This window comes from Poecilia latipinna, unplaced genomic scaffold (assembly GCF_001443285.1).
Source record: "Poecilia latipinna isolate Pla-1442-1.1 unplaced genomic scaffold, P_latipinna-1.0 Scaffold2653, whole genome shotgun sequence".
In the NCBI taxonomy this organism is placed as follows: domain Eukaryota; kingdom Metazoa; phylum Chordata; class Actinopteri; order Cyprinodontiformes; family Poeciliidae; genus Poecilia; species Poecilia latipinna.
In genome coordinates, this window is record NW_015115269.1 from 1 (window position 1) to 20,382 (window position 20,382).

Genomic DNA, 20,382 nt, shown 5'->3' on the forward strand with positions numbered 1-20,382 from the left:
TAAAAAGGTCCCAAAAAATTTCCCGTAAACTCCCGAAAAAAAATTTTAAAAAAAAAAAAAAAAAAAAAGATTTTTTGACACGTTTCTAATTTCCTTTTTAAAAAAGAATGGGAGAAAAAAAAACAATCTCGTATGTAAAAAAAATCTGAAATTAAATTTTTATCCTCCATTTCAGTTTCAGGGTAGATGCTGCTATACATCTTCAAAGTTGAAACATTTCTATACACTGCCCAGAAAGACACAAATCAGTTTTCTCAACACCAAACTTTTCCATTTTAGGTCATTTAGGGTCACCAAAATTATTTCTATTTACTAAATGCCAGAATAATGACACGTTTTTTAGTTGCCTGTTCCTTCGAATTCAAAGGTTTACAGATATGAAGATTTTGTCGGCTTCTGATAGGTAAATTTACATTATTTTAATTAAATAGAGGCATATTTGTGGATGGATTTTAAGGGAAACAAATTCCTTCCATGTTTGGCGTGAAAAAATAAAAATAAATCAGCCAAGATGGCAGAAAGTGAACTGAGAACCTCTATAAGGCTGACTAATCATTGGGCAAAACGTCCATCTTATGAATGTTTATTTGTGCTGAACAATAAATCAATAACAATGTATATATTGTGATAGATATATGATCAATGTCAACAGATAATATGTTGATGGAAAATTCAGTTTAAAGAATATTCTCTGAACTCCGATCCAGAACCGCAAAGCTAAGCGAAGCTTGGTGGAATCAGCTAACTCTCTCACTCTTTGGTTACCTAGCAACAACTTGTAGAGCAAGTTGTGGTTACCTAGCAACAACCTGTTGAGTAACTTAGGCAGCAGCAGTTTAAGGTTTGGCCACTGTGTTTCATAACTACTAAAAATAAAAACAACGCCACCAGTTTGGCAGCATTTCAGATATTTAAAACCAAAAACTAATCAACAATTATCAATGTCAACTGATATAAAACGCTTTTCTCGCGATGTTTTCTAGCCATATTGTCAAATCCTTTGAGAATATCAACCACATATAAAAAGCAGAAGACCTTGTAAATGCTGGTAAATGAGCTGACAGGCCACTCAGCAACAAAGAGGCCATTTCTAAAAAAAAAAAAAAAAAAAAAAGGCAGCAGAGAAAGTGAGAACAGTTTGGGAATATACTCAGGAACAAACACTTTGAATCTAAAATTTTAACTAAACTTGAAACAAGCCTCAAAAACACCATCCCAATTGCAAAGTACGATGGTGGCAGCGTCATCATGTGTGGCTGTTTTTCTGCAAAATAGTTTGATACATAAAACAAACCATATTGGCATCATAAAATATTTAATATTAAGCAAAATCTGAAGACATCAACCAGGAAGTTGAAGCTTAGGCACAAAAATAACCCTAGGATTTCCATCACATTACTAACAAAGTCAACATTTTCAGGTTGCCATCACAACTTTCACAGAAAACTTATGATTTATAATCCAATATTCCAGCAATCTGTGGAAGCCTAAAGTTTTGTTTGAAAACGAAACTCTACAAGATGCTAAAGAAATGCTTATGATCCCCCTCTATCATTATTCTGACATTTAGCAACCAGAAATATTATTTTAGCTACCTAAAACATTAAAGGCTTGGTCTGATGTAATGGCAAACAGGAAGAAACAGAGATTTGGTCCACATCCTAAATCTCTAATCTATTTTGATTTTACTACAATTACACAACGGTTTCAGGTTTCTCCAATCTGAAACTCAAAGTTAGACTTTGAGTTCCAAAGGAATCTTAACTGCCCTGACTTTACCAGTAAGATTGTAAAACCAAAGCAATTATACTGTTAAGAACATCTTATATAAGCAGTTATAAACTGACGCAGATAATTATTTCAGCTCTGTAAATCATTGACTTATATTTAGTTTAGTTTGACTTTTAACTTGTGGAAAGAAGTTGAAACGTTCATCCCAGCCGCCAAAGATTCAAAGCGATAAGTTAATAAATTATCCAATCACAGAAGCCTCGATGAATGCCTCAAATGTTCTCGTTCGAAAAGCTCGTCTCACAGGAGACGTTGATGAATGTGATAGAAGTACAGGTTTCAAGGAAAATATTCAAATTTAAAACGCATCGCATGTGATTTACAAATAACTCTGAAACTTTGGCAGTAAAATGTGCATTAAAGATGTCATTCACAGGATATTTTCTTTTTTTTGGGACCATTCTCTGAAAATCTGAGATAGTTGTGTGTGAAAATCTCAGCATTAACAATAATACTGAGTTCAAGTCACTTAATTCCCTTTTCTATTTCACTCTGATGCTCAATCTCTAAATTGTCTTCTCTATAATCAAGCACTTCATTCACTGTTGGTGTTAAACAATGGAACAGGTTTACCTAATAAAGTGGCCTCTGCGTGTATCTTAGCTTGTTCATTAATCAGTTTAAGTTTCTATTGTTCTTTGGGTCTTTCGGACTCTAAGTAATCCTTTCTAACGATTTCATACCTTTGAATAAACAGTGCCTACGTATGTGACCATTTTATTTTCTATAGCTTTGTATTTTTTGTGTTTTCATGAACACTTGTGGTCGACTGTATTATGTTATGCCATGTTTTCATCGACTGTGGTTTTGTTCCCCATTTTAGCTAGTTAACTTATGGATTATGACATTTGTTCCTTTCAGATCATAACATTTTTTAATAGAAATGTATTTTGTCAAAATTTGGAAATTTGACTGAAATTTCATAAGAAAACTGTGGGGTTTGGAGCTTTAAGTGTTTTGAAGCCTGTGTAATTTGTCACTGTAGGGGGAACAATAGTACTAATAGTAATAGCAATAATAGTCACTAACTTACACTAAATTATACATCCACCTATATTCATATTTACTACCTAACAGTAAAAAAATCAATTCACATGAAAAAAACCCTGAGCTTTTGCTTCATTTTCAGAGGCCTCATTGTAATGCTAAAGTGCTCATGCTAGCTTGAAACAAACCTATAGGTTCTAGCTGTTATTCATTTCCTCCAACATTACAGAGCAAATTAATGTTTTGTTAAGCAGAAATAAAATGTTATCTGTGAGGAGATAATCACACCACAAACAAATGCTACATCTCTTTGTAAGTATTTCTCAAACAGTAGAAGTTTATGCGAGTATGGTGGATTCCTGTTTATTCGCATTTCAGTTCTCACTGATTTCCCCATTTGTGGAATATAATACAAATTATTCAAGGAAAATCCACCTATTTGCAGATTTGTTTTTTTTTATTATCTGAAATATTCAAAGGAAAATGCAGCTTTATAAGCTGAACTAAGTAAGCTCCATGTTACTTGAGATGTTAAATATTGTACCTTTTTCGCATTTTAATAAAAACAAACTGCTTCGTCTTAGTTGGATGAGAGTGAACAGGTTTGTAACCGTACAAAAGACATTATCAACTCTGCACTTTGACAGGTTTATCTGGGATATATCTAATCAGTCTAATCAGTTACGTGTCACTTTGTTTTGTGAAGTTAGATTTTTTTTTTCCCCATCTGTGTGCAAAAACATGACACACCCACAGCTGAGCTTAAATTTCTGACCTCAACATAACATCTCTGAGTTTAGCGGATTAGCAGTCAAACATAAGAAGGTTTCGAATTTGATTAACTTTATCCAGTTTATTATTGCATTTTACATCAAATATTCCAGAACGTAATCAATATACAGTCTCTCATTGCAACTATTTTAGTTTTTTTTAATTACTTAAAGCTGCAATATGTAATTTTTATAAAACATTTTTTTTGCATATTTGTTGAAAATGTTGCTTTCATGACAGAATGGTATGAGACAGATAATATGTGATAAAACATCAATCTCTTCTGCTTTCTCCCATTGCTCCCACTGTTAACTAAAAATAACCAATCAGAGCCAGGGGGCGGGTCTTAGCACTGCCAATCACCCTTACCTCTTTGTTCTCTGCTATGCTGCTAGCACAACCTGTTGTGAATGCTCAGACATAGCCACCAATGACAATGGATAAACAGTTTTCCTGTAACAGTAAGTTGTTTCTCCACCGTTAGCACATTTAGTAGCAACTACATGAGGATGATTGACAGCGCCTAAGACCATCCTCCTGGCTCTGATTGGTTGTTTTTGCTTGGAGCAGTGCATTTCTTCAGACAGGAATAATTTCTCAAGGAGAATTCAGAAGTGTCCAAAAACTGTACTCAAGTTGGAGTAGCACTTCTTCAACATATCTTTATTCAAATACAAGTAAAAAGTAGCCATCCAATAAATTACAAATGGTAAGTATTTGGTAAAAAGTCTGCTCACCTAATGAGTAACTGATCAAAATATCAATAATTTAATATTTAAAAATTTAAAAGTCAGATGGAATATAAAGTTAAGTGGATATTTTGGTATTTTAAGGACAAAATTTATAATAATTTCTATAAAAGTAACAAAAAATAACAAAATCAGGCAACAGAGCTTTTTTTCCAAATCGGTTTCTTTAAAAAAAAAAAAAACAAACTTATGAAACTTTAACACAAACTGCAGGTGTGTGTCTGTGTCTGGTGAATTTTTGGTTAAACATGTTTGTTCTTCATTCAGTGGGTAGAAAATCCAGACATTTAACTCAAATAAGAGTGGAAATTCTTCATAATAAAAATTCCCAAGTAAAAGTAAAAAGTACAACGTAGTAAAAATACTCCTAAAAGTTTTTTGTTTTTTTTCAAAAATGTTATTTGAGTAAATGTAAGTAGTTATTACTCAAATCTGCTCATAACATTCTGTCACAACATGGTGACAATCTTAATTTTACTCTAACCACTCTTTAGGGTGTCTTAATATCACATTTTACATCAGTAAAGATTTTAATTTAATAGTCAATTCCAGAAAAACAGGAAAACGTTTACCCATTAACAGAGATGCTTCACCTAAATGCCTGCAGCAAACACAAAGAGATAAAGCGACCCGGATTGGTGAGCCACATGTCGCCTTGAAATGTAAGACGATTTGAAAGGTGTCTACTTTCAGAGGAACACAAACCACCTCAGTTCTCCGCCGTGCAACAGGAGTCCGGTTGGAGACCTGCGGGGCATAAAAGTCCCAATGGCCTCCTGAGAAAAGCCAGAAGTGGCTCGTGTCGCGGGCTGCCGCGTGCACCAAAGTAAGCGTGACACCCACGGAGGTAGAGAGGGAGAGCCGCCAAAAACAACACGACGGCACGCTGCCGGGACAGCAGCTTTCAGCAGCAACTCATGAAAGAATGCATGACAGCTCCCTGTGTGACTTCAATAATATAAACCATTCCTTCCTGTGCGCAATTAGCAACAGTTGTTTATTCAGGAAATTACTCTGGTGGCCATTTAGTGCAGAGAGGAAAGATGCACCGCACTTCTTGGAGAGAAGCAAACGCAGGCAAAACAGGATCTGATTTTACTTTAAAGCTGCAGTATGTTATTTTTGTTTAAAACATCTGTTTTGTACATATTTATTAGAACTGTCACTGTCATAAAAGTAGAATATAAGCAGAGGTGCCCAAAAAATGTACTCAAATAAGAGTAGTCACTACTTCAACTTATTTTAACTCAAAAAAAGGCATAAAGTAGCCATCCAAAAAACTACTACAATACAAAAAGTATTTGGCAAAAACAGTAGTAATTATCAATCATTTAATGCTTAAAAATTACATCAACATGAAATTATTTGTAAATTTTGGTATTTTATAGCTCAAAATGAAACTAATTACAAAATAACAAAATTAGGCAAAAGAAACATTTTTCGAAATCAGTTTCTTTCAGTAAAAAACATATAAAACTTTAACAAAAACTGCAGGTGTGTGTCTGTGTCTGGTGAATTTTTGGTTAAGACATGTTTGAGTTTCATTCAAAATCCATAAATTTTACTCAAATAGGAGCAACAATACTCTATAAAGAAGTTACTCAAGTAAAAGTAAACAGTACAGCGTAGTAAAAATACTCCTAAAAGTAATTTTTTCCCAAAAGTTACCGAAGTTACATTATGAGACAGATAATCTGTAGAAAACATCGATCTCCTCCACCTGAGCTACTGTTGCCATCTGAAAAACTCCAGACTAAAAACAACCAATCAGAGCCAAGAGGCGGGTCTTAGCGCTGCCAATCAACCTCATGTACTCACTCCTAAATGTGATAATGGCAGAGAAATAACTTATGTTACAGAAAAACTGTTTGTTCGCCATCATGGTGGCCATGCTACCTAGCCTGAGCATTCACAACATGCTATGCTAGCTGCGACGATGCTAACGCCCGCCTCCTGGCTCTGATTGGTAGCTTCTAATTAGCACTGGGAACACTAGGAGAAGGCAGTGGAGCTTTTTCACAGATTATCAGTCTCATAGTTGTGCATAATGTCACAACATAGTGACAGCTTCAACAAATATCTAAAAAATATATTTTGTAAATGCTGCATACTGCAGCTTTGAAGTGTTTCAAAATATTTACTTAAGGTTTTACAGTTTTTAAAAGATCTGTAAAAAATGTCTCCCAAAGCAGTTACACTGTAGAAAAACCATTTTAGCATCTCTATCCAAAACCTACAGACAACACCAAGAAACCATTGAATAATAAAAAAAGATTTAGTGTATAACTGCAAAAGTTTTGATATTTAGAAAATAAATACTGAATACTACAAAATAAAATCTAATTTTTCACTAATTAAATAAGTGGTGGAGAGTTAGAAACCATATTAGCCAAAGAAAGCATCAAGATGAACATTTTCCCTTTAAAACGATACTCATTCTTCAATAAAATCACATATTTTTAAAAATAAATAAAAAAAATATGGCAAAAATCTACAATCTAGATTTACTGTGCTAACAAGAACTAATGCTAAACACACTAATGTACACTGAAGTAATTGTTATACTTTTTGTACCGCCTATATAATAAAACTTGTCATGTTACACTACAGTAGAAAAAGATATAAACAATTATTTTATTACTAAATTTAAAAGAAACAATCTTGTTTCTTTGTTTAGGCTGTTAGTGAAAATAGTAAGAAAGATTTAGAAATGTAAGAGCAGCAGTGGGGTGTACCACATTCTCACTGACTTACTGATAAACAATTACCGTATCCATGAAACGTTAATTAAATTATTATTACATTACCTATAAATTATGACTGAAAGTTTTCAAGCTTTAAGGTTTTCAACTAGTGGTTGGAAATCTGTTGATTATTTTGGGGGCAGTAACATCTGGCCCTGCATGTTGCTATGGTTTAATAGATAATCTCTAACAGGTTTATGCTAGTAAAACCGTCTTATGATACGATATCCTTGAGTGAAAATACCCCAGTTACACTAAAACTGCATAATATTGTCTAACTGCTTTCATTAAACCATAAATATATTTTTAAAAAATGGCTGCTTAACAGACATGCTGCTCAGAAATGCAGAAATTCACTTTAAAATTACAACAGTGGTGAATTACACTTCTTTAGGCCAGCTGACTGACAAAGCGCAGCAATAAGTGGGAGCTTTGCTACATTAGTCAACATTTTTTAAACGTTGGTACACATTCCTACACTGCAAAACCCAACAACTTAACAAGTATTTGTGGTTGCAAATATATTTTTGCACTTGAAATAAGACAAAACTAATATGCAAGTAACTTTTCAGCAAGATATAGAAGCTTGTTTTAAGTAAACAATTGCTTAATATTGATGAAAAGTGTTAAATAGATCTACTTATGACAAAGCTATTTCCCCATGTTATAAGTGAAATAATCTGCTAATGGAACTAGCACTTTTTCATCAATATCAATGAATTATTTACTTAAAACAAGCTCCTATATCTTACTGATAAGTTACTTTTAAGTTAGTTTATTTTAATTCCAGTATGCTAAGACATTTAAACTAGAAAACTACTTGGTATAATTGTGTGTATTTTTCAGTGTTCAGGTGCCTGCCCAACGTCTCCCCTCTAATTTAACAAATATCAGAGCAGATGCAGCAATGAAGAGCCTACTGACCTTTGCTTGGCCCCAACACTAATGCTGCAACCTGTTGTTACAAGTTATCTTAAATTATGACTTTAAACTTCAAAAGTAAGATCAAAGACTTTTATTTATTTTTGCTGAAGCCTGAGGGTAAACTTCTGCAGCGTATTTTAACTACAATATATAGAGTTTGTTCTCTAACATTTCCCACCTTGAGCTGCAAAAGGTGGGAAATGATACGATATCCTTGAGTGAGAGAGAGATATATCGTAGACTAGGCATACTGCATAAAGTGTAGAGCATTGCTAATAATATCATTAACTATTTCTGGATGCTTTATCTATTTATGTTTATCCACCATAAAATGTCCTAAATTTATTTGGATTTCTGTAGCTAACACAAACTACACTACAAGTAAAATAACCTTTTTTGTTGTTGCATTATGTGGTTTTAAAGCATGATACCTATATTTGAGTCAATTACAATTGTTTTTCAAAAGAGCATAATGATTATGTGTGCACTCTTTCATCACAGCGGGAAGAAAAAGTTCAGTCTTCCTGCCTGTTGAGTCTATAAAGAACATTGTGTACTGCAATACATGACACATGGCATACAATACACCATAAGAGTGTGACAGGTCTCCTTTCTCTGATGAGCTGAGTTTATTTATAGTAAAGAAGGACAAAAACAGACAGCCTAGGGTTAAACGTTTTAGCTAAATCTATACTTGAACATGTGCTCCCATATTTTTCAGTTCCTTTTTCTCCCCAGTTTTTCCAGAACAGGTGTCACGCCCTTATATAATACTACTACACTGGTTTTAAGGTAAACATGGCCTCCAGCTACGAGGTCTGTTTTTGTATTTACAGAGGTTGTGCATTTGGTCCATTTCTAACACCATATCTTGTCCAACCACACTGATAGAAACCAACTGTTAGAGTTTCACGATTAAAATGGATCCATCAATTTGAATACATTTAATTTGGGTGCATTTCAAATGATGTCAATTTAGTTAAATCATAACTATTAGAAGAATAGATTCTTATCCTATGCTTAACCTCCTTCTACCCAGCAAAAATATGAAGTCGTTCACGATAAAGACATATAATCTTCCAAACAAGTGTAACGTTAACATTAGCGCTGCTGCTAAACCAGTTTAAGCTAGATGAAAACTTTTTAAAATCAGTTCTAACAAGGCAGCATGTGTTAGTTTCCTTGACAACAGAAGATTGACTAGTTCAAGTCATTAACAACGACTAAATCATGTTTAAGAAGGTAAGGTAACTAGCAAGTCTGACATTAGCAAATAGCATTGTTACTATGTTAGCTTAACATGAAAACAATCTTTTTAAATTAGTTCTAACAATGTGGAATATAAATGGTTTCCTTAACAACAACAGATATGATGTACGAAAGTTACGTCTGCATTTGAATTAAGAGGCTAAGCTGGCTAGCTAGTCTGACATTAGCATTAGCGCTGTTACAAAGCTAGTTTCACATGAAAACAACTTTTTAAAATCAGTTCTAATAATGTGGAATATAAACAGTTTTCTTCATAACAACAGATACAATGTAACAAAGTTACCTATATCTGCATTAGAGTTAAGAGGCTAAGCTGGATAGCTAGTCTGACATTAGCATTAGTGCTGTTTCTATTCTTTTTGACAACAGATACAATGTACCATTTTTAGCTACAGGCCATCTGGATCAGGTTTCAGCCTCTAAGATGGCTAGCAAATCTGATATTAGCATTTGCGCTGTTACTAAGCTAGTTTAAGGTGAAAACAACTTGTTTAAATCAGTTCTTACAAGATGATATGTAAACTATTTCCTTGAGAACAATACAATATGGCATCGTTAGCTGTATCTGCATCTAGCTTAAAAGGCTAACCTAGCAAGCAAGTCTGACAGTACCATTTGTACTGTTACTAGACATGTTTAAGGTAGAAACAAACTTTTTAGATCAGTTTTAATAAGGTGGAATGCAAATCATTTCCTTGACAACAGATACAATGAAGCATCATTAGCTATATCTGCATCAGCCTTAAGAGGCTAACTGACATTTGTGGTGTCACTAAGCTAGCTTAAGGTGAAAACAACATTTTTAAATAAGTTCCAAAAATGTGGAAAGTAAAATGTTTCCTTGAAGCAACATATATGATGTAGGCTACTAAGGCTACTATCGTTAGCTATGTCTGCAATAGGCTTTGGAGGCTAAGCTGGCTAGCAAGTCATTACATTAGCTTTAGCACTGTTACTAAACTAGCTTAAGTTGGAAGCAAACTTTTAAAAACCTTGACAACAGCTGTGATGTATTATTCTTTGGCAATGACTGCCTCAAGGTTAAAAAGCTTGAGAAAGATTTTAGAAAGTTTAACCTTAGCGATAGCGCTGTTGCTTAATAAGTTAAAGCATGGTAGCGTATAAACCTTTAAAATTCAAAGAAGGCTTAAACCAGAGCCAAAGATGACTTCCTCAGAGTCAAAAACTGTGGCATTCAAGAAAGGTAATCAACTCAAAGTCATTGTGGGACTCCTCAATCAATTCTTGAACCAATTTTGGTTTGAGGAAGGGCACAATACCCTGCTAAAAGGCTGATTATGGTCTGCTACAACAGATAGGTAGGTGAAATGTGTCTTCATATAGCGCATCCTGGTGCTATGTGCTTCCCAAATAAGCAACACACACCTGTCCATGCAAACGATGTGACAGAAAATGTGATTCATCAGACCAGCACACCTTCTTCTTCCAGAACCCGGTCACTGGTTTATCACTGCTTCTTTTTTACTCCACTTTTGATCGCAAATTAATCTTTTTCCAGCTTATAACATGTCAACTTTGAGAACAAAATGTTCCCTTCCAGTCGAATGTCTCTCACTCACTAATAATAAAGAAAACGTAATTAGGGGTGTTAGAGGTCAGAGTGACCATTTCACCTCTTTACTATCTTGAACCTCTGAAACTTTGGTTTCTTTTTTAGGTATGAAATTCTGAATTGTCTTGGACTAACCGGGTGTTGATTCATACTCGCCGGATGGTTTTGAACCCTCAAAAGTTGAATTTTTATAGTCCATTTCCTTGATTCTACCCAGTGTACTGCAAGGAAATGCAGTTATATGACTTGTATAAGTAATAAGGAAGTTTTTTTGGTTTGATCAAAGATCACAATCTGTCCTAATTCAAGATTCAACTGAGAACAGAGAGAGAAATGCAGATATTATTATAAAACTGAACTAAATCACACAGAAATCCAAGCTTATTTTTAACATTTAAATCATTTATGCTCATTTACATGCACAAAATTGATAATAAATTAAGCTATAATTGGCAAAGTGGATAAAAAAAGCCTGATAAAGAGTTATTTACTTTAAGTTTTAATATTATGCCAGACCAAATGCACATTTATTCATAGTACATCTCACACACCAGCCTTACTGTTGCCTGCTGAACCAAATTCATATGAAAATGTTTTTATTTGTAATAAAAATAAGTTCAAATTGGATTAGACCTGAATTTTAATATCACCACCTTCCTAAAATAATGGCCTAAGTAATTGTTTTTTTGTTGTTTTTTTTTTTTGCCAAAAGTGATTTTATCAATAAATAAATAAATCACCCCTTTATTCCTTTTACTGCCAAAATTTGATTTAGGTTAAAAAAATGAATTAGATCATTATTTTAGGAAGGTGACATTATGTAACGATTAATATGTTGGATGGATTCGGTTATAAAATTGCTGGATATGAGTTTGATTTGTTTATCAGGGGTCTTGTTGCCATTTAAATGAAACTGAATAAAAATGAATGGATAATTTTAAAATTTCATTGTTGCCACAATTAAATTCACCAACATTTTCTTTTTTATATATATAATTCACCAATTAGTGTGTTGGAGTAAACATTACAAACTAAAAAGCAGTCTTAAATATACATATTTTAATGTACAGCTTCTTTTTTATTTATCTTTGGCTTTTCGTTCTCTTATCTAACTGGTTTTTGTCATTTACATCAATCCCTTAGACTAATATTTAATGTCTACCGGAATTCATTTTTATAGTGCATTTTGGACCCTTTCACGTCGTCCTGAAACGTGGTTCTGATCTCAAGTGATGGCCATCAGATGTGGCAACGACAGGCCTCGCTGGAGCGGAGCTGTGACATAATTTCTGGACAGGCCAGCGCGTTTTGGTTTCTATTAATAAAACACCTTCCCAGTCCAACAACAACAGAGAGGGGAACAACCTACCGAGCAGCAGCAGCCGATGCGTCTGTTTATACTCCCGCTTGAGCTCCCTCAGCGCCCTGTCAATGTTTTTACTGACTTTCTTCGCCTCCTTCTCGGCCTCCTTCTCCTCCACCAGCAGTTTGTCCCAATGTTTCTGCTTTTGGGTGCTTGTTTTTGGCAGCAGCTGCAAGCGGCGGCTGCGCTCTTTTCCGGAGCCCTTTCCGCCGCTGCTGCCGCCGCTTCCTCCGCCGCCCCCGTTTTGTATAAGCACCCCGTCTGTCCCGGTGTCCCCGCGGCGGTGCTCCCTAGCCGGGTCCCCGGGGCGAACCAGGCCTTCGCCGCCGCGTAGCGATGAAGTCTCCCCGCATCCGCCGGTGTCCTCCTGGCGAGCCGCCCCGCCGCGGCTCGGCACGGCGGCAGCGGCGGAGGCGTCCGGAGGCTGGTCCGAGTCCGAGGTAGCGTTGGAGATAGAGCCGCTCAGGTCCCCGAAGAGCCGGGGACGCAAACTGTAGCACAGCCCCATGTTGAAACCAATATTTGTCTGTGAATGTGATTTTTCATAAATCAAAATATCTTACGGGGATTAAAGAAAATCGCAGATGCGCCACCAAGCACCTAACGAGCCATCGTCACATTTGAGCTCCAGCGGCGCGATCTAAATCCGAATCCGAGGCGAAAATGTGAATGAATTATGCTCCGACATTTGCTATATGTCATCTTGCATTTTCCCCCAGTCAGCCTTCGCTTCGTAGATAGTGGATCACCTGATCCTTCAGTGGACACTGCGGGTCCACCTTACCGTAAGTAACCGAGAGGGCGCAGCCTGGGAGGAACGCCGCTGCTGTCCGAATGCGCGCGCACGCAGGTCAAAGTCTGACTGCGCAACTATTAGGTGTAATGCAAGAGAGGAAGGTACGTCATGTTACTACGGTATGGCTGTTTCCAGAACGCCGCTAAATGATTTTTATTCCTCACATTTCACGCCTGCCCAATGACAGAAAAATGTAAATATTTTTCCTAAAACATCAAATTTATCTCTTTTATAGAAACCCCAGCAAATATTTTGGTCAGATAAAACTCTTAAATCGTAAATTATGATTTAAATTTCAGATTGGCTAAGAATTGTACTCAAGTAAGTAGAATTACTTCAAAATATTTTTAAGTAAAAAGTAGCATTCAAAGATATTACTCAAGTAAAAGTATAAAAGTATTTAGCAAAAATTCTACTCAAGTACTGAGTAACTGCTTAAATTATCAGTCATTTAATATTTTTATCAGAAGGACCAAAATAGCTAAGTTTAAATTTTGGTATTTTAAGGACGAAAATGACAATTATTCATATCAGTAACAAAATACCCAAAACAGCAAAAAAAACAAACAAAAAAAAAAAACTTTTCAAATCAGTTTCTTTCAATAAAAACTTATGAAACTTTAACAGAAACTGCAGGTGTGTGTCTGTTTCTGGTGAGTTTTTTAGTTCAAACATGTTTGTTTTTCATTCAGTGAAAATACTCAGAAAATCCAGAAATTTTACTCAAGAGCAGTGATACTTCACAATAAAAATACAACATAGTAAAAATACTCCTAAAAGTGCACTTAAAGGAAAGCTACACAAGTAACATACAAACTATGATAACAGTTTAGTTAATACAAACTATACTAAATACATTTTTAGTCAGAATATCCTGAGTCTTTGTCTTTTAGCGGGTTAGAAAGTAGATAAAATTTCCTAAAATAACGGAACACATGCAGGCGTCACAGGAAACCACTAGATGGAGAACTTGTACAAAGAAATGCTAATTTAGTAAGATTTTATAACATGCATTTGAGAGTTAAAATACTTACAACCGAGCTGAATAAAAAAATAATAATAAAAATAACCAATGTAATTAAGATAATGCAAAAAGTACTATACCAAGTTAGATTAAAAATATGGACCATATTAAATCAGTCTCATTAACTTTCACTATAAATGATATACTAACTATTTTAAGTATATATAATATCAAACGAAGGTTTAGCAGTTTTTCAGTTTTTTCCAAGAAATAATTAAATTTAATTCCTGGGAATGAATGACACTAAGTACCAGTAATCTATTTATCTTTAAATCTTTTTTCCACAAATAATAAAATATCCCAAAGAATAATATTTTTATTCACTTAAAAAAACTAAAAAATAAAAACAAAAGTAAAAAAAATTAGTTTGTACAGTAGATATTTGTAAAAAAAAAAAAAAAAAAAGGATTTTAAAAACATAATTTAGAAACGGATATTACAAGCAAATAAAAAGCAAACAAATTTTCAAATGGAGGTGGATAGACAAAAATTGTATTAAAGTAAAAGTAACAATGCTTCAATATATTTTTATTCAAGTAGAAATAAAAAGCAGTTGTACAAACAGATAAGAGTAGAAAAATAGTTGCTGAAAATGCAACTCATTACTTGAGTCGTACTGCTTAATCTGATTTAATTTGTGAAAATGATGGAATTAGAGAGACAAAATATTTAATTACCAGCAGATTCTGGTACTTTAAATGATAAAATAAAAACTCCAGCTAGTGACAAGTCATTATTTACATAGTTTGATTTTTGTCCTTTTTGTTTTCTTCTATTATTATTAATATTTTTTATTTATTTAGCACAATAAAAACTGTACACATAAAGAAAATAAGGCACATGTGGGAATAAAATTAGAAAACTAACTAAATCATAAAATTAGACTCAAAACCAGATCTATTAAGTCCATGTGGTGGCTTTTTTAGTTTTTATTTTTTTCGCCCAGGTGTATGTTATATTCTGAATGTGTGTCAGGATATTTTTCTTTTAAATCTATATTTTAAAATAAATGTAAAAAGACTGGGATGTCTATTAAGTGAAGTCTGGGAAAGCTAGAAATTTTACCATTTAACTGTGTAGAAAGTCACATTTTCTACACATTTGCATCTGCTTAGTTTTTCTTTAATAGCTTTTTCTATTTTGCTGTCATTTTTCTTAAGTAAAAAAACCTGTTTTTGTTCACTTGAGATTAGATTAAAATCACTTTATAATTTGTTAAAGGCAAGATTATTATGACTTTACACATAAAATCTAACAATTAAATAAAGTAAACATTTAAATTATGTTTGCTTTTATGCATTTTGAGTGTATTTCTTTTTGCTATACACCAAAAATCAAAGAATATTCCACTTTTAAACAAAACAAATATCACATTCCAACTCACATTTTACAGCAGACTGTAAAACAAAACTATTCAGCTGGAAATGTTTCGTAATCCATATTCAAAATTTAAATCTAAGTTCAAGATTTGTGTTGCCTCGACTTCAGCATTCCAAAGATGATCTTCGTCAGCATCAGCACGCTGAAAACACACATTAAAATATAAACATTATTTTGACAAATGTTGGTTGGTGTCCTTCAGTAGAGCACGTTACCTCGCTAAAGTCATCAAACCAGCCGGCATGAACTTCCAGGAGTTTACAAATCTCAGTCCCATCACTACAGCCAAGGTTCCCGCTGTGCCTGCATGTACGGACAAACATGATGAGGAGATGAAAGCTGCTGTCATCACAGCATTACCCTGAGCTGAACAGAGAGAGAAAACTCACCCAATGAAAGCCAAACATTCCTGGGATTCTGAGACGTCAGATAAACTCCAACTGCAGCCGCCATGCCGAAGACGATACCGGCGACCAGAGAGGTGACGCTGCCTGCAAGGTCGTTTTTATATATATATAAATATATTGAACAGCATTCAGCTAATTTTATGTATTTTTCTTTTGAAATATTGGATCAGCTGGGTCAAGAACTACAAGTGGAGATTAGCACTTAGAGCTATAACTGCATACAGTGCATTTCTCCTCTTATGGTTAATGTATACTGTAGATTGTCCTTGTTCTAAATAAAATAAATCATCATATTTGGGTTGATTTATTGAGAACTGGCGCTATACTGTACTGAATTGACTTGATTACAAGAAAAAAGTATGGTGCTGTAAAATGTCTGCTAGAAGTGATTTTTCTTTTTAAAAATACTAGTTATTACTCATTAGTCATGATCAAGCATTGAATAAGATTCACACAAGTTGAAATTAAGAGAAAGCCGAAACATATAAAGTCATTTTGTTAAATTTTTGTTGCAAATCTTCCTTTCTATTCTGGACTAAAATAATAATCCAGAATCCTCTGCAAAGGTTTTACATGTTTTATTCTGCCAGGATGAATCCTCAGTTCATTCGTGGAGCAATTTTGGGACTACTGAGAAGATTCTACAATGGCGTATTAGTGTTGTTATAAAGGGGGGTTAAAAAAAGCAGTATGTTTCTGAAAATAAAGTAAAATAAAAAAATCCAAATTTTCTAGAAATAGCAAAGAAATGTCAGATTTTGAAAAGTAAAAAATTTGCTAAAAAAATTACATTTGGAGGGGAAATAAGATATTAAGGGTGGATTTAAAACTTTGGGTTTTGCGTCTGTAGGTGTTTTCCTGTTCTTGTAAGACTGGAGAACTATTAATCATAACCACTTTTACAGATTAAAAGGGAAAACAAGATTTTGTTGAGTTTTGATAACTTCCCTCGTTAAGCTTGAAGTTTAAACTAGTTTATTTTCACCAGTTTTGTACTTCAAGACCGTAACAGCACATGAGGTTTAAACTATTTCAAAAGCCGACCGTATTTCTGAACTTATTTCACCTACCAACAAAATCTGAGTCTGTTAATATACATATTTTAAAAAGCATACCTGCTTTAGCATAACCTATGACTCCTCCTGCTGACACAAACAGAGCATAGCCGAAGCCAATCCAGTCCATGAAGTCCAGCCTTTTAAACAGCTAATCCTGAACCGAGAAACAAAACCTCACAAGGTTTGTGATAATCTTGTATAAACTAATCTTGTATAAAGACAGTTTAGTTTGTTTTTAATCGCAAACTGTCCTTAGTTTTAAACAAAATGCGTAAAAACGCTTAGAACAGGTACTATTACACTGAATTCTTGACTAGTTCATCGTTTCAAAACACTTCCGCCTAAACGGAAGTTGGTCGCTTTCGAAATAAAAGCTGACAGATTGAACTAATTCCGTAACTGTAAACTTCGTTTAAAACTTGGATTTTTTTAAATAAAATATTAAATTAAAAACCAAAGAAATTAACGTTGATATAAGATATTTTAAGCAAACTGTCCAGAGCTTATGAAACACTGAATCCTCAAAGGAAGCCGGACGCCTTCAAAATAAAAGATGAGAAATGCACTCAGTTAAACGTATGCGTAAATTTTGATTTATTAAAGTTAACAAACTGACGTAAGTTTAGAATCAGCAATGTAAAACCTCGTAGAAACTATAATTACAAGAAAAGCTTCATAAAATGAATATTTGGCAAGCACTTCCGCCTCAACGGAAGTTAACTTTCAAAATAAGAGATCTAACAGATTTCACTCATTTAGAAACTAATCTTGTATAAAGTCTAAATCAATATTATAATTAAAATATATTGCTACAAAAGGTGTTTACATTTATAAAGAAAGGTGGTGGTTGTGTGTAGGTACCAAAAATAGGTATAAGTTTAAAGCACAAAAATTAAAACAAAAAAAGAATAAAATATCCACATGAAATCTAACTAAATCTGAAAACTTCAAAATGCAAATATTTGTATGGCACAGTAAGTTGACATAAAAGCATGAATGGGTTAAGAATATTTTTTATTGCTTGACAGTCTTTTTTCCGCCATTTTTCTTCTTCTTTTTGGGTTTGCTCTCATCCTCTACAATTACTTTTTCTGTTATCGCTCGGCCTCTCTTCTTCTTGGCAAGTTCCTGAGCAAGTTCTGAGGACAGTGATGGAGAAAAAAAATATTATTTAATCAATTTAATTAACCCATGTCATCATTATTATGTATTAATAACAAGTAGTCCATAAAGTGAGATGAAGTGAGATGAAAGCTGGACTCCACCTTCTGATGTTGCTGCTTTAGACGGACCATCAGATATCGGCTGAACTGACGAAGGTCTCCATACGGCGAGGCACGTCAGTCTAGCTGTTGTGTTCACTTCCCCCAGAAGAACAGGAGGCTCCAGCTCCTGATCACCAGCAGAAATAGTCATATAAAATGTATTTACCAAACCGTTTACATTAGCACTCTTTTCTTTAGTACTTTGTCAGACCCACTTTTACCAATAAGACACCAATAATATAAAATTTCACAAAGTTGAAACACATAGAGAGACTTCCTGCACTGTTTTCTGTGGCTCACCTCAGTTTTTCTATAGGACTTAGGTCTAATGGAAGATGGTTGGACCTATATTTGGTGAACTGTAACTATGTTTTTTTCTATTAAAACACCTGAAGTTGACTCATTTTTAGTTTAATGGTAAAGTCATAAATGTCTTGGTATTTCAAATCAATGTTTATGATGGTTTTTACGTTAACGACATTCCAAATTTTAAGTTGGGAAGCCATTTTCTTGTAATCTTTTCTCGATTTATGAAAATTGAAACATCTACCTTACTTGAATGGCATGTTTTTCTCTCTAAAAGAAATGGAGTCAGAGTAATGAAATACATGAATAGATATTGTTAATAGGTCATTATAAGTCTTAAGAGTAACAACTACAAGTTTTAGAAAATCAGATTAACTTAACCAAATACCAAAAATAATGGTTGCAATTTCCAAACAATAGTGTGAAATAATGTTACTGCCATAAAAGATCCAATTTATTTAAATTTTTTTTCACCCATCCCATCCACAGGTAACAGTAAATTCGGCAACAACTGCGCAATAGTGTTATTAACCACAGATTTTGATTTATGGTGTCAAAATAACAAAGACGCACCTCTTTCAGATGGAGTTTCCACATTTTGATGTAACCATCATTTGAAGCCGTTAAAAGCACGCAGTAATCATCCACAATCAAACTGTCGACTGCTTTTACTCTGAAACCACAAAGAGATGCAACAATAACTGAGAGCACTTGTTCTTCAGTCAGAAAAATTTAGCCTACAGTTATTTATAACCCTGGCAGATTAAAGTTTAACATTATCTTCTAATTTTGCAAATATTTTTCTTCAAACTGAGCTGACCAAACTGAGCCCTGACTTGGATCGGACAGAAAATTAGTGGAGGTTATGATTGCGGTAATGCCAATAAAGACTTATTTCCATTAATAACACAGAAAGTTATAAATATCTTAAACATGTTTCAATAAAATGTTATGAAAAATGTTTTTTTTCTAAATGTGACATTCTGAGAGATACCCATCTCTATTTTCAAGTAAAAATAATTATCTTGTATGAATATAACTATTTTTAAATGTAAATCAATTCATATTATGATGAACATATTAGGGGAGATGTAACGTATAACCATCAGGACAAGCATGTCGCACTTAGCAAACTCACAATAACAATGAACCTGCTAATAAATCAGATCACAGTGTGTGCTTTAATGCACTGCTGGTCAATTATTTCAGGAGATTCTCAAGAAATTTACCTTGTTTCATGAGCCTTGAACTCACAAACCCATTTAGCTTTTTCCACATCACAGAACCTCACGGTGTCATCGTCACCTGCGACGGCCAGGACGGAGTTCTGAAAGACAAACAAGGTTCAGAACCAGAGCTGGGCAGTAAATCAATAACAATATATATTACGATCAACATGTGATCAATATCAATAGAAATATTCAATAATTTCAGGGAACCGCAAAGCATTATGGGGGATTTAGGCAGAGGAAAAACTTTAGCTGCTCAACCTCACCTGACACAGCTAAGCAAAGTTGGTGGAATAAACTAACTCACTCACTCTTTGGTTACCTAGCAACTCACTCACTCTTTGGTTACCTAGCAACGACCTGCTGAGTAATTAACAGTATAGATTCCACCACTGTGCCTCATAACTGCTTAAAAATAAAAAAACAACAGCATGGAGTGAAAACTGTGGATAAAACAGGAAAGGCTTATTGTTATTTTAGATATTTAAACAAATAACTAATCAATAACTATTGATAGACTGATATGAAAGCCTTATATTGTGATACTTTTTCAGTCCAGCCATAAGGAAATAGTTAAATTGAACACTGTTTTTACTGTTTTTCCTGTATTATTTTTGCTTCAGGAGAGTGTTTCAATCCCTGTCAGGTCAGAAGAAGGAGAATATTGTATAGGGCTGTTGTAAACGAATATTTTAGTAATCGAGTAATCTATCGATTATTCTTACGATTAATCGAGTAATCGGATA

The 20,382-nt window shown here is 34.1% G+C and overlaps 2 protein-coding genes across 2 annotated transcripts in view; both read right to left on the reverse strand.

The window, feature by feature from the left end:
- Nucleotides 1-15,274: 15,274 nt before the first annotated feature.
- Nucleotides 15,275-17,221, reverse strand: LOC106938644 (transmembrane protein 14C). The gene is made up of 4 exons (XM_015020764.1): nucleotides 16,894-17,221; nucleotides 15,761-15,862; nucleotides 15,587-15,674; nucleotides 15,275-15,513 (listed from the first exon to the last, which is right to left on the reverse strand). Exons 1-4 carry the CDS (start codon nucleotides 16,961-16,963, stop codon nucleotides 15,453-15,455), a joined length of 321 nt encoding a protein of 106 aa, XP_014876250.1. The 5' UTR covers nucleotides 16,964-17,221; the 3' UTR covers nucleotides 15,275-15,452.
- Nucleotides 17,222-17,833: 612 nt separating this feature from the next.
- Nucleotides 17,834-20,382, reverse strand: part of pak1ip1 (PAK1 interacting protein 1) — a 9,462-nt gene continuing 6,913 nt past the window's right edge. The window contains exons 7-10 of the mRNA XM_015020771.1: nucleotides 19,637-19,734; nucleotides 18,981-19,080; nucleotides 18,102-18,228; nucleotides 17,834-17,975 (exon numbers count right to left, since the gene is read on the reverse strand). Of these exons, the coding sequence (XP_014876257.1) occupies nucleotides 17,851-17,975; nucleotides 18,102-18,228; nucleotides 18,981-19,080; nucleotides 19,637-19,734 (450 nt within the window). The 3' untranslated portion in view covers nucleotides 17,834-17,850. The remainder of the gene's footprint in view (nucleotides 17,976-18,101; nucleotides 18,229-18,980; nucleotides 19,081-19,636; nucleotides 19,735-20,382) is intronic.